The sequence below is a fragment of the Amphiura filiformis genome, chromosome 7 (genome assembly GCF_039555335.1).
Source record: "Amphiura filiformis chromosome 7, Afil_fr2py, whole genome shotgun sequence".
NCBI lineage: Eukaryota > Metazoa > Echinodermata > Ophiuroidea > Amphilepidida > Amphiuridae > Amphiura > Amphiura filiformis.
This window is the reverse complement of record NC_092634.1, coordinates 1,172,702-1,187,093: the sequence shown is the minus strand read 5'-3', so window position 1 is coordinate 1,187,093 and position 14,392 is coordinate 1,172,702. Positions and strand designations below refer to the sequence as shown.

At 38.0% G+C, this 14,392-nt stretch overlaps 2 protein-coding genes across 2 annotated transcripts in view; both read left to right on the top strand.

Annotated features, from left to right (window-relative positions):
* The window catches only part of LOC140156608 (dual specificity protein kinase TTK-like), a 71,871-nt gene that overhangs the window by 39,273 nt on the left and 18,206 nt on the right, over window positions 1-14,392 (top strand). Inside the window, exon 18 of the mRNA XM_072179546.1 lies at window positions 379-684. Within this exon, the coding sequence (XP_072035647.1) occupies window positions 379-684 (306 nt within the window). The remainder of the gene's footprint in view (window positions 1-378; window positions 685-14,392) is intronic.
* On the top strand, window positions 2,592-4,963 carry LOC140156449 (putative nuclease HARBI1). Its single transcript, XM_072179397.1, is given in 4 exon segments — window positions 2,592-2,802; window positions 2,805-2,986; window positions 2,988-3,289; window positions 4,618-4,963. Coding segments are annotated over 4 exon segments (999 nt in total). The 5' UTR covers window positions 2,592-2,633.

The following is a 14,392-nucleotide window of genomic DNA, read 5'->3' as shown; positions in this document are numbered from 1 at the left end:
TGGTTCTCAAGTACCCGGATGTTTCAGCAGTATCATGGGACTACTTATAAATCTTCTCTGGTTGTTAACATTGTTTGCCTGGTTACTTGACTCAAGGAGTAGCCACAAATATTGTGACCCAATGAGTGGCCAATAGAGCTGTGGCAGTTGGTATCTCCATGGGACCTTATTCCACCCATTTTATTCTAATACTAAACATTGTAGGCTTGCATTGTGGCATACTATATTTCCATGTTTCATCAATGTGGCTCGTCATACAAAACTGTGAATAGCATAAAGGATAAAAATTTGAAACTGAAGTTAACAGTTTGTTATTATAATATTTCTTTCAAATTTGGTGTGATGAAATTAACTCTACCGTTTACCTTTACCTTGCAGCCACCACCACCAGTCCCTCATCCAGTCAGCCATGCACCAGCCTCCTACTCCACAAGTGGTATGTACCATCAGCAATACCAACCTCCACCCCCTGTCAGTGGTGGAATGGTGCCAACTTCATACAGCAGCGGAGGCAGTTCATCAGCATACCATCTTCCTCAGAGCATTGGTGGAGGGGAGCCATTGAGGCCTATCGCAAGGGCACCACTGCAAGTATTAAACATGGACGATCTTCAGATGGCTCAATCTAACTTGCAGCCAGTGGCGCAGTCAAGCAGCGTTAAATACATGACACATCAAGAAAAGGTAGGTTAAAGGGGCTACCATAAAAACTTGATAGTTAGCATATGTGCTTACTTTCGAGTGCTTTTAAAACATCCAAAATTGAAGTGCCCCATCCACAAAACAAAAGTGAAGGGTTTTGAGCAAATCATCGATACACATAGTTATATACGAACAAGTAAACCTGCAAATTTGTGTCTCAACCCCATTAGCTCAGTTGGTAAAGGGCTGGACTTTGGTACAATTTCATGTTTTCAAAAGCGCTTGATAGTACGTTAACTATCTAGTTTGTACAGTATGTATCCTAAAGGATATCAGAATTTGTGAAGGAATTGATGGCATGCCCAAGGAATTGAAAAAATAGGAATGAGTGTTCTGCCATATTTGCTTGTTCTTTGTGAGTGGGAAGATGTGGACCTTGAGATTGCTTTGCTTTGTGCCTGGTAATAGTTACTCAACTGGTAAGGTATTTAAAGCTGGTGTGCATTGATTCAAACCCATGGGTATGGTAGGCAGTGGTGGTAGTAGAGCAATTCTGCAGCACACCACTATAGGTTCATTTCAATGTTCATCTTCTTCTAAATTTGAGAATTGATTGTGTCGAATGCAAAGTTTTTCATGTGTTAACATTTGTTGACCATGAATGTTGCTATGTTAAATTTGTTAAGTGGTTTGGGCCACATTAACAACACCCTCTACTATCTACTGTGTTATGCGGTCTTGTATGTTAGTGTAGTGAGCTATGCCACTGGTGACTTGATGGATGTTTTGTGTTATTTCCTAATTCATACATACATCATTCTCAGATATCATGTAGCATTTGATGCAATCATATTATTTGTTCTGAAGCAATTTGAAAGTATACAATTTTGTCCCTCACATAATAATCCGATATGACAGATTTCCTAGCTAGCAGAATTTGCCCGAGTATGAAATCATTATTCTACAGTTTTGAATTTCTTGGGCATGTTTTTGGTTCAAATAATTAATGAACTACTTGTGTTTTTAAGTTTCTGAACACAAAAAAGATTGTAATTTATAACTCTTAAAATGTTTTCGTTATTATAACCATTTCATTAACATTGCACTTGAACTTCAGTTATTTATTAATTTTTAACACTTAATCCTTTGTTGTTTTTCCACACTTCATTTCATTTTCTGTTGAAAATACATGGACTATAAGTAGGAATTCAAATCAAATGAATGCAGCTTTCAACAGTTGTACTCGATCCAACTGCGATCGTATATCGCATATTTCAAACTACAACGCGAACGCATAACCTTGGATACAATGATAACCAATCACGAGTGCGTTGGCATGGTTGGATTCACTTCCGTGTTACTCATGCACAGTCGTGCACACGCTGGTGTACATTGCGCAGTGTACGCAGAAATCTTTAGTACAACATTATCATTATCTTTTAAGGGTCTTGCCAGTCTGGCAGAAAAGAAATTGGGGTTTTGTTTTAAAATTTAATTACAAACAGGTTACAAACCACTCGGCATTATACTGTAGCTAGCCATTACTAACCATTTCTGCATGTTTCATATGTTGCACATTTTTATTTTCTGTTCAGGAGAATAATGACCTGGGCGCCGTTTCATAAAACTTTAAATTTAAACTTAAGTTTAATATTTCTATCTTAAGTCCTAAAAATTTAACTTAACTTTAAGTGAGATTTCGGGCGTTTCATAAAACATCGTAAGATAGAAATTTAACTTAACTTCATCCGAATTAGACTTAAAGTTAAGATAGATCGCAAATCAATTTTAAACGGACAGCCAATCAGCGTCAGTCAGATTCCGCGGGAAATTTTCCCACGGTATATAAACAACAGCGCCCATATTTTTTGAAGACTTGAGCAAATATGGCTGGCTATCGACTCTTGTTATTTGAAAATCGCCGCATAAAGCGGCGTGAAAGAGTGTTTAGGGATCGACTTAACCCTTTCGATGAGTATGACAACGTGGACATGTATAAGAGGTATCGTTTTACCAGGTTGGGATGCCAGCATATTATCGATCTTCTTCAAGATGAATTGCAGCCCGATACCCTTAGAAATCATTCAATACCACCAAGCTTACAGGTTTTCATAGCTCTTCGATTTTATGCGCGTGGTAAAGTCATCGACTCCTCGGAGACAAGCATAACGTCAGCATTCCCACGACTTCTCGAGTAATTCAGAGAGTAACTTTGGCTCTCTGTAGACGTGTCAACGACTACGTGAAATTTCCAACGACTCCACAGGCAGTTGCCACGGCACAGCAGGATTTCATGAACATTGCAGGTTTTCCTCGCATTTTAGGAGCTGTTGACTGCACTCACGCTTGAACTACATGGTTGTCCATGGGGTCCTGACGAGTACATCTTCGTAAATCGCAAGAACAGACACAGTATCAACGTTCAGTTAATCTGCAATGCCCACTACAAAATCACAAATGTAGTTGCACGCTGGCCTGGGAGTACTCACGATAGCCGCATCCTCAGGCGGAGCCGAATAGGAATGTCGTTTGAAAATGGAGACATTCAACAAGGCATTCTTCTAGGGGACTCGGGGTACACACTACGACCATGGATGATGACCCCCATACTCAACCCAGCTAACGCTCCAGAGGAAGCATACAACAGGTACGTCTGCATTTTTTCAAAAGTGAACAACACTACGATTGCACTGACTGAATATTTGTTCATGCAATAATGCCTCACAAAAATGCTCATCATGAACTTATGCATAAATCATGTTTTATTTAAAAGCTTCTTCTAGACTAAGTTTGACCCTGGTTTGATGTCATGAATGTACCTCATGAATATCATTATGAAGCCTTACTAATTTTAATACTGAAGTATGGAGGGATCCCTAAACCCCGGGCCCTAGCCTGGCATATGCAGGGTCATATTCAATCTAGAGAATTAAAAAAAAAATTGTCACGAGTCATATCTATAAGCTTAGCCTACCCTAAGCATGTAAGCTAGGCTACAGCTACATGCTAGCTGACTAGCATGGACTAGTAAGTAGAATTAGTACTATAGGCCTATCTGTTTACTTTTATTGTCTACTGGTCAGACCCAGCCTTGCATTCTTGTTGACCACATTCACTGTTCACAGGGCCGGTCTGTATCCATGATTGGGGGTGGGCACGGGGTCTGATTGGGGGGACACATTTCCAGCAAATTTCCTATGTTTATGGGTTGTTTTAAATTTCAGATCGATTGGGTCATACCCCGATGCCCCTATGACGCTTTCGCCACTGGATACTAGGATTGGGGGCATTATATGCATAACCTGGCTATCATGGCCTGCAATAGTATTTTTGCTGAATTTTAGCTAAATCAACAACAGCTGAATAAAAAATAAAATTCCTTTTTTTTTCATTCTTACAGTCAGTTGAAGGAGTATTTCGTGATCCTATCGTCCTCTTTTTAATATGACATTTTAATAGATATTATATATTATACCCACAAAAAAAGCTTATTCCCAAAATTTCAGTTGATTCCGATTTTTACGTGTGCGAGTTAGCCTCGCATGATTATGTGTATTACAATGCCCCATAGCTTTAAGTGCAATTTTCCCAAAATGCGCCCAATTGGGCACATTCCGCATTGCAATGGTTTCCGCTGATAACCCACCCATCGATATACCAAAATTGCTGAAAAGGTACCCCAAAACCGTGGCACATCCCCGTATACCTTCAACCAGGAAGAACCCCCCCCCCCCCGGGTGGTGACGCCTAACGCCTGTCATCTGATAACAAATTTGCTGCAAGTTGTACATTGTAGATATGCAAAGCTATTTAACATCTAAATATTTTGTTCATGTCCACTTTGCATTGAAGAGCCCATCTATAGGAACTTCAATTTTCCCCTTAATTCATCCATTGTTTAATTTCCATTCAACAATTTTCCCCATTATTAATTCATCTATTGTTAATAATTTCCTATTCTTTTCCTTTCTGCAGGGCTCACTGCAACACCAGGGTCCGGATTGAACAGGTAAACGGTCAGTTAAAGAATAAGTTCAGATGTCTGCTAGGTGACGGCTTGCAGATTCAACCAGATCGAGCTTGTGACATCATCATTGCCACCTGCGTGCTATATAACATCAGCAAGGATCTGCGAGAACCACATCTTGATGCCAACAATGATGTAGATGTTGAGCCCGAACCAAATGCCATCGGGGACGTGATCGAGCTCATGGAGTTGTGGCCAGGATGCAGATCATCAATGACTATTTTCGCTGACTGTACTTTAGTGTGTCATATGCAATGTTTGCAGTCTGCAGACTGTTTAAAACTTTTGTGTTAATTGGTTTTTTCATGAACTTTGAACTTTAATATTCTTGTTTAGATTTTAACTGAATTATGGGCAGTGCAATAATTATAATGTCTATGGAGAGCCAGCAACATTTTGGTACATGTTAGATGGGGTGGCCAAGGAATTTTTGGCAAAATATGTTCAATTGTACACAAAAACCTGTTGTTACTATTGTACTACGCTTCATTTAAAATAACTATGTTTAAAACAGCAATATCACACAAAATTGGCACTGGTCTACTAAAACTTATGATGGGGATTAAATAAGCATTTCTTGCACATCAATTTTAATTTTGTCCACAGGTGCATTCGGATATGTTGCCCTCTTTCAGAGCACAGTATGATTCTTGTACTTGCTATTGTTGTATGTAATAAGATTATGGTTTTGCAAATGCAATGTACAAAGTGAAAATTATCATGTAAATAGTCTTAAATTCAAATTGACTGATATTTACATCAGGGGAGTTTTACATGATGAAGGTACAAGTTAAAATACACTTTTCCCAATAACATTGTTCAGGGAATGATTTTTTGTTTATAAAAATTGGGAGCATGGGGATTTAAAAAACAAAAATATTTCAGGCAAACTTGTGTGGGGATGTAAACTTTTTAAAATGTTTTGTGGACATTCCACCTGGTGTAAATATCACTTGATACTCATATAGTATGTGTTGTAATGCTGTTGACCTTGTTTTGTCCTGTTGCATTGGTGGAGCATAAGGGGGGTAAGCAATTTTGGCCAGCCAAGAGGGGGGGCAAGCAATTTTGGTACACATTCATAGGGCGCCTTTTAAAAAATGCGCTAAAAAGGCTTAGGAAAACAGTACGGAAACAATTTTATGCAAATTTTCCTGCTAAGCTGCGCTCACAACATTTATATCTAGACCATTTAAGGTTTGCAAATTGGGATCCCAAATATTTGGCATACAAGTGTAAAGGGGGGAAGATTTTTTGGCGGGCGAGATGGCAGCTCAAGCGATTTTTGGCGGGCCGTCCAGGAATTTTATGAAGTGGGTGCATTTGATATTGGTGATTTACGCCTGGGGGTACTCGGTACAAATGACCATACGGGACGTGCATAAACATGGGTAGCATTTTAAGCCTTCTGGTATATCAATGACCCCCTTTTAAAAGCCTATTTTGGTATATGAATGGGTCATTTTTTCAAAATTTTCTCAATTTTTTCGAAAACAGCCAAATTTTCCTTAATCTAGCCAAAATTGTCAAAATTTTCCCAAAATTTTGGGGAAATTTGTAAAAACTAGGACAATTTTGGTTAAATTCGGCCGAAAATTTCGACTTTTGGCATATCAATGGGTCCAAATTTCTTGAAAAATTGGTATAATTATGGGTCCACTTCCAAAATCTCAGCGACACGTTCCTACCAAAACCAAACTTGAGTACCCCGGAGATTTATGGTACAAATTTATGTAGCACCTTTTACATTAGCATAAATTTCATGCTCCCTACAATTACATTATTATCTACAGACTACAGGGGGCAAGGAATGTTTGACATACTGACAGGAGCGCACATTTTTTTTGTAGTGCAGAGGGGGGGGTAAGACATTTTGGGGTGCCTTTGGAATTTGGAGGGGCACCAAATGTGACTTCATACCCTCCGCGTATCACGCCGTATGTGCGTCCCAATTAAATTGCTCGTTAGATGATATACGCGCAGGCGCGGAGGTTATTAAGATCCATCAATGACCTCCGCGTATGCTTACGCGATACAATGTCTTCCGCGTAGTGCGCATATGTTGCGCCGGACCTCTACACGCACACGCAACTACCATATAATTTTGCACATGGCGTGATTGCGCAGTGCTGTAATTGGTAAGTCCGTTTTAGCCTGTTCGACTTTTTGAAGGGCGAAATATAAGTTTTGATAAAAATTGTTTATTTCAACAAATTTCAGAGAATATAATCTTGAGATTTGCTTGAGTGATGAGTTAAAAGTGACGGTTATGAATTCGGTTAATAACTTTGCATCAGTTATATGTGGGGCATTGTGAAAAATCTAAACATTTTGCTTTGGACCTCGGAATATCCCTTGGGGCTGCGCCCCTCGGGATATTCCTCGGTTCCAAAGGCAAAATGTTTAGATTTTTCAAAAAGCCCTCCAAATAACTAATGCACAGTTATTAACCTATTATTGTTTGTCTGTATTTATGTTATTATGTCACCTGAATGTATTGAAGACACTCTGATCTGGGCCTATTCAAGACTCAAGTAGTCCAAATTATGTCGGGGGTGAATCAACATGCTACATAGTACATGTTAAAGTTTTTATATTAACATGCTCTCATTTTTAAAAGGTCCGTGACCAATACATCCATAAAAGTGTCCAAGTATAAACATGGGTATTTAGGTAAGCCCCATGCCCGGCCCCATGGGGTTATTAGTGGAAAAGTGGGTACATGGATGTCCAACAGATTTATGGGGCATGTTCACACATTGGGTCATAAAATTTGAAATTTTGGAAGAATGGTTTACTGAAATTTCAAAAATCTGGTGTGCCCCTAATACATTTTGAAACTGTGGCAGACTGAGATGCTATTTCCGCTCATGGCGGCTTCCATATCATCGCAGAAACGAAGAAGTAAAAGTGCTTTTTGTTTGTTAGGAATAATTATGTGTACCCTAGGGTGGTGGGATATAGTGGGACATTAAATTTTTGGCAGTCCTGTGCGCAAGAAATTTTAGCACATAGTTTTGGGATCATTTCAATATAAGGGACCATTCACAAACACTTGTTAGGGGGACCTGATGAAAAAAAATATCATTGCAAAAAATTTTCAGACCCCCCCCTTTCGAGATCTCAAAAATATCAGCCCCCCCCCCCCTTTTTGACATGAAAATTATGGGTCAACCCCAGAGAAAAGCATATTTACTCAATTTTCCCAGGAAAATTTGTGGTCATCTTTTTCATGCCTTAGGAGGGTCAAAGATTTTCAGCCCCCCCTTTTTTTTTTTAATCAGGCACCCCTAACAAGTGTTTGGGAACGGTCCCTCCCTAATACTATAAGAAGGTGTAGAAGCAGGTAAGGAAAATGTTCAAGTGTGCAAAATTTCATGTCAACACTGCTCGATGTGCCTGCATCACATGTAGACCTTTTAATTTGAAGGTTCTAAATTTGTTTAGCTTCCCCAAATCTGACACATGTAATGGGGAAAGGGGGCAAATTATTTTTGGTGCAGCTTAAGGGTAGGGATGGGGGAAATTTAAATTTGGTAGACCATTCCGAGAATTCAACACCCCTTGGTTCACATAATTATTGCATAGCCCTGGTTGAAGACTATTTTTTTATTTAGTACTTTTAATAGGCACTATAAAAATGGAGTGAACTTTGACATCAACGTAAAATTAATTTAACAATTTGAAAACAACACCCACATTACATACGTGTACATTGTGACATTGTTCAAGTGTACATATTGAACATCTACTGGATCATCTTCACTCAACATAATTAGACTCAATTTGATCCATGTGCTTAACTCATCTGAAGGATGCATCCTCTCAGCGGTGGACAGTCGCTATATAAAATGTCCAGTTATCTTATTAGCGCAAAAAAGCCGCAAAGTAAAAAACATCAGGTTTGTCTCAGGAGCAAAAGAAAAAAGGCAAAGCAGTGTGTTTTTTTTTTGGGGGGGATTTTTACCAAAAAGTTACCAATCAGCTGACCCACTCAATTTTTTTTATTGGACTTTTGTGATCGGATTATAACTATTATTTTGTGAATGTAAAGCAATGGGGAAAAATCATGAAGACATTGAAAAAAACAGATGTTTTAAAATGTGAATTTAAAAGCTATGTGGCATGGTCTCCTGAGACAAAACTTTTTTACTTTTAATATACATGTTTATACAATGAGTGTAATAAGTGTAATTTTTAATACAGCGGTGGACAGTCGCTATAAAAAATGTCCATTCATGCCTCATATGATGCGGCGGATGATACTCATCAGGGGCGGATCCAGGAATTTTCAGTAGAGGGGGCGCCGAGCCACCGCAGCCGCGGCTCGGCGCCCACAAAAAGTCAGGCGCCACTCTGCAAAAATACACAGAGTCAGGCGCCGATCTGCACAAAATAGAGGGGCGCAAGCGCATGCCCCCCTCTAAATCCGCCACTGCTCATCGTCCTGGTTATTGGCAATGGGTATGTTCAGGCGTTTGGCACTAAATTTGTCTTAATTTCTGCTCGGAAGACCCTGTTTTTTGCAAACAAATAAGTTTCCAAGACCAGTGCATGGCATAAGGGTTAAAATTTCAAATTGTTTAGCATTTTTGTTCAGGTGGACAAAAATGTTCAATTTCGACTACTTTAGTCCAGAATGAAGGTGAGGTTTTGTGGGAACAACCCAAAAGTTCAATGAAGTCATATAAACGATTTTCAATTTTCAATATACTTACGTTAGAGGGGGAGGGGTCAGCCTTCTAACAAAAAAAGACTTTCGTTATAGGACTTCATCAAACCACTGGGTTGTTCCCAAATTCATGGACCAATGAATGGCTACAGTTGAATGCGCGCACGATTTTATTCTATTTTGGCTCAAAACTGCATGTTTTATGGGGCTAGAAAGGAATATGCATAGGGTAGTTATTGCTTAAACTTGTCAGTCCCCACACTTATGTTATGAATCCAATTGTCTGTTTTGCTGGTTTTTTGGTTGTCCGGGCGGAAGCAAATTCATTAATCCACTCTGCAGCTTAAACGCAATAACCGATCAACTTCATTATTATGTTTTCAGGGTTATTAGGAGTTAAGAAAGCCTAATAATGATAACATTGGATGGCATATTTCGCATGATACCATATAACATATCGGATTCGTCATACAAATTTCGAACTCGCCGTTGGCTCGTCCTATATTTTTACGACTCATCCGATATGTTATGGTATCATGCTCAGCCATCAAATATTATATCAAACTATGGTGGTAGTATACGAGGGGGTATCCAAAAGTTTTTGAAATCACCCAGAAGTGAAGTGAATTACTGGTCCATATGTACATTATGGTCCAAAAATGGTCTCATAAGTATGTTTACTTTATTTACAGGTGGCGCTAAAGTAATATTCAGATTTCCTTTGACAGCATAACCATCGCGTATACGCGCGCGACGTCAAGCGCGTGGATTGGACCTTGTGCAAAATAATACGTGCTGGACGGCTAGCAGTACGCTTTAATTTGTAAAAGGAATCTGAATAAGACTTTAGATGGGCAGTAGGCGCATTACCTGTAAGATGGTGAACTGAGGCATGCAGCGTGATTACGTTCCTGCATTTGAACGGTTAGCCTACACAAATGGCACTGTTACTTTTTGAAAAAGGAATTTCCAAACTGGCTCCATGTCCTCAAAGATGAGCCAAGAAGTGGACGTCCATCACTTACGAAGGAACTCAAGAAAGTGGAGGATTTTATCATGAAAAGGTTAATCCGCCTACTGCCCATCTAGCGCCACCTGTAAAGAAAGTTCACATATTTATGAGACCATTTTCCACCATAATGTACATAAGGACCAGTAATTCACTCCTTCACTTTTAAGATCATATGTATACAAATATGGCTTATGAACATGCACAGACAGCCATAATTATTGTTTTCTAATTTTATTTACAAGTGTTCAAGTTCAACTAACTCAAGTTTGCTGGATTTTCATCACTTTTAGGAAATAAATAAAATGTATGTAGGGGCAATTATGTAGCAATATATAACGCATGTAACATTTCAAGGTCATGATTGGTCAATTTTTTGGGGTAGAAAAATTTTGTTGAGTTAAATTAGTTATTTAATATTGATTGAATTTTTTACATGGTTCAGGTAAACTCACTGGGTGGGCAGTTATAGGGGCATGGGCAGTTCAAATGGAAAGAGTACAGTAGTTTAGTTTTATAACACTTGATACTTTCTATATTTTGTTCGTTTTATTAATGTTTTCTATTAATTTGTTGCATCTTTGTTACTCATGGTTGATAGTCAGATAGTGGAAATAATAACTCAAATTCAGTTGCAAATATATATCCCGTGAGGGTACTCAAGTTTCGTATGGATGTGCCCAGAGGATGATTTAAGCACTTCCCAGCAAGTCTTGCGGTTAACACAGCTGTGTGAGTGAACATGACACCACTGCCCGCCCACTGCATACACACGTGCATGGTTAAGTTTGAATTTAGACAGATATATTTACAATAAAAACACCTTCAAAAAGTTGGTCGATTTCACATTATATGTTATCTACAGAAGGTGTGAATTATCCTTCATGCATACATCACTTTAGATCTGAAATCGACCAAGTAATAATGACATACGGGCAATTCTAAAACAACATCTTTTGCACAGAGTTCAATGGGATTTGAAAAGTGAAGTGGCAGTTGAAACTCTAGTGATAACACTTTTACAGTGCATGATGGGGCTTCCTTAAATCATCCTCTGGGGTGTGCCACTGAGAATTTGAAAGTGGCCATCAATATACCAACTTGATTTTTCAAGAAATTTGGAGTTGGACCCAGGGGTAGCATTAAGTCCCGAAAGTCGGGGGTTGTTTTCCACTCCCGAGCTTGCAGAAAATCCAAGTACATGGGGTGAAAATTAAATCTCGGGGTATAAAATATTTTGCAGTGTAGTCAGGGACAGGAGTAAGGTTTAAAAGTAGAGTTCACCCCCGAGCTTGCACATATTCCCAATGTCGAGGGTGAAAAATTAATATTTTTTAAATTTAGGGGTCATTCACCCCGATCGGGGTTAACGCTACCCTGGTTGGACCCCTCATATCAAAAGCCAACATTTTAGGTCAAATTTTACCAGAGTTGTGTGCCCATCAATATACCAAAAAAAGCCTAAAAAAAAGGCATTATTGATATACCAAAAGGCCAGAAAATGCTACCCATGGCACATACCCATACGGTTATTTGTATTGAGTAGTACCCCCCCTTGTATTTGCCACATTTCAAGGTCTCGGGTCAATTAGGAAAAAAAAGTTGTTTGTTTTGTTGGAAATTTTATGTTTTTTATGCTCATCATTCTCTTGCTTGTGTTCATCATTTTCTTGCATTGGATCATTCTCTTGCACGATAGGATGATGTTTGTTTTTCTTTTGCATTTTGATCTTTCAAAGAATTTGGACTCATCAATAATAAAATCAATATTCTCGGCCGAATTTTACCCAAATATTATTTTTTTTATAATTTGATATCCATAATTTTGGTAAAATTTGTAAAAAAAATGGCTATTGAGGCAAAATTTGGCTATTTTCCACAAAAATATGAAAAAATGACACATCAATAAACCAAAATTGGCCTAGAAAAAGGCATCATTGATATACCAAAAGGCCATAAATGCTACCCATAGCCCGTCCCCATACTGTCATTTGTATTGAGTACCCCCCCTTGTATTTACCACATCATTTCAAGGTCTCTGGTCAATTAGGAAAAAAAGTTGTTTGATTTCAGTGCATTGGATCATTCTCTTGTAAGATAGGGTGATATTTATGTTTCCATTTTTCCCCCATAGTTTACTCATTGCGATGAAAGTTTGTGTTGCATGTTTAGCATTTTGTTTAAATGTGTTTTTTTTAATTTTTTATAAAAGCTTCATGTTTGAAAGTAAAAGTCACTTCATAATAATGCTCAGCATTTTCTGGTTTAGAAGAAAATGCCTAATATTGCATCTTAAAACAAATCAAATGCACCTGCGTGATATGTTCAATGAATCACAAATAATCATGATGATTGACTACGATGTATAAACTCATAAATATTGCCCAAAAAGTAGTATTGTTTAGACAATGGCACATGATATTACAGGCATATGGTGAACTTTAATGGGATGCTAAAACTTCCAATATAAAACATGAAGCTTTTCCAGTCTTCTTATGTACATGTGGTGTTCCAGTCACAGAAATTTATTAACCTGTTGAACTAAATATTTCTTTCATTAGCCCCCCCCCCCAAAAAAAAAACCCTATTTGTTTTGTTGCCCTCAGCTACTGAGTTGAATCGCAATCATTAATTGTTTTGGAATGACAATTTTTATATTAAAAAAATTTATGTTTTTCACTAAAATAAATATTCTATTAAAAGACTATTAAATTGATTATCTAACAAGTTTCCAGTAGTCGAAATTTACAAATCTTCCTGATGGAAGAACCAATATTTGGGAATTTTAAAAATGAAGGTCTAAACAAAACTTCTGTTTTTTCTCATTTTAGGGCAACACAACAAAACAATTTTTGAACCTGATGAATGTATCCAATGAAACTATGTATGGAGAAGCCAGCAGCGCTTATTACATTAATTAATATTGGACAAAACGTAAAAACAACAAAAATGTTGACTTTTGTCATTTTAATTTTTTTCACTGGTTGGTGCAATTCTTTGGGTTTTAACGAAAGAAATATTTTGTTCAGCATTACACTTACAAACTGTTGATGGATTTCTGTAGTCACATGTGCAGTTCTTCCTGGATAAAGAAGAAACTTGGCTGATGGTACCCGCCTTGATGTGGAAGCCGAGCTTATCTTGTTACGGAGAGGTCCCAGACTGGATATATAACTTTTGAATTGATTTCTTTCAGATTGTTGTGCTTACTACTTTACACGCTCAGTCTTAGTGTCGCTTTATGGAAAAGTTTTGGAGGATGATACGTGTGACATGATATGTTCTTAAATAAAAATCATTACTATTAAATTTGAGAATATTGAGTGATAGTTATCTTATTTTTGTCTCATAAAAGGAAGAGATTGTACCATTTCATTTTTCACTATGCATTGCTAAACACAGGGATGCAAGTTTTCCTACTTTTTCATTTATTTTCAGCCCGTTTTGTGGCTTTATAGCCCTAATTTAAACATACATTCTCAGGCTTTTCCTGCAAAATCACTTCAGGCCACTTGCACCCCTGTATACATAACTGCATGTCTACCATACATTGCTCAGAGCTTCAAGCTGCCCAATGTTTATAAGATTTCCTTTTTTTTCCTATGTAGTTTTAAAAAAAAACCTATAATCCCTATATTTTTACCAACATTTAACAAGAGGTCTTTTCGTTTGATGTATATCATTCCTGCCACCAGGTTTCGCTCCCATACGCCCAATGTATCTTGAGATAGTCTGTCTACAAACTCCGCTATCAAATTACGCTAGCTGAATTAGTAGTGCTCATGAAAATCCTTTGCCATTTCATTTGTACATAACTTGAGGGAGGAGGGGGGTGGTGTTACAAGTTATGTGAGGTTTCTACACAAGTGAAAATGCCCCCAAAATATGAGGGGCGGTCAATAAGTTTGTAGAACAAGGTACTTGAAAGAGAACTAGCCAAATATTATTTTACTCATTTTTCTCAAAAAGGCACTTTTTGAGTTAAGGCCTTCTGTTTGTCAACCCTCGATATGAAACTTATGTCAGTCCTCATTCTACGTGT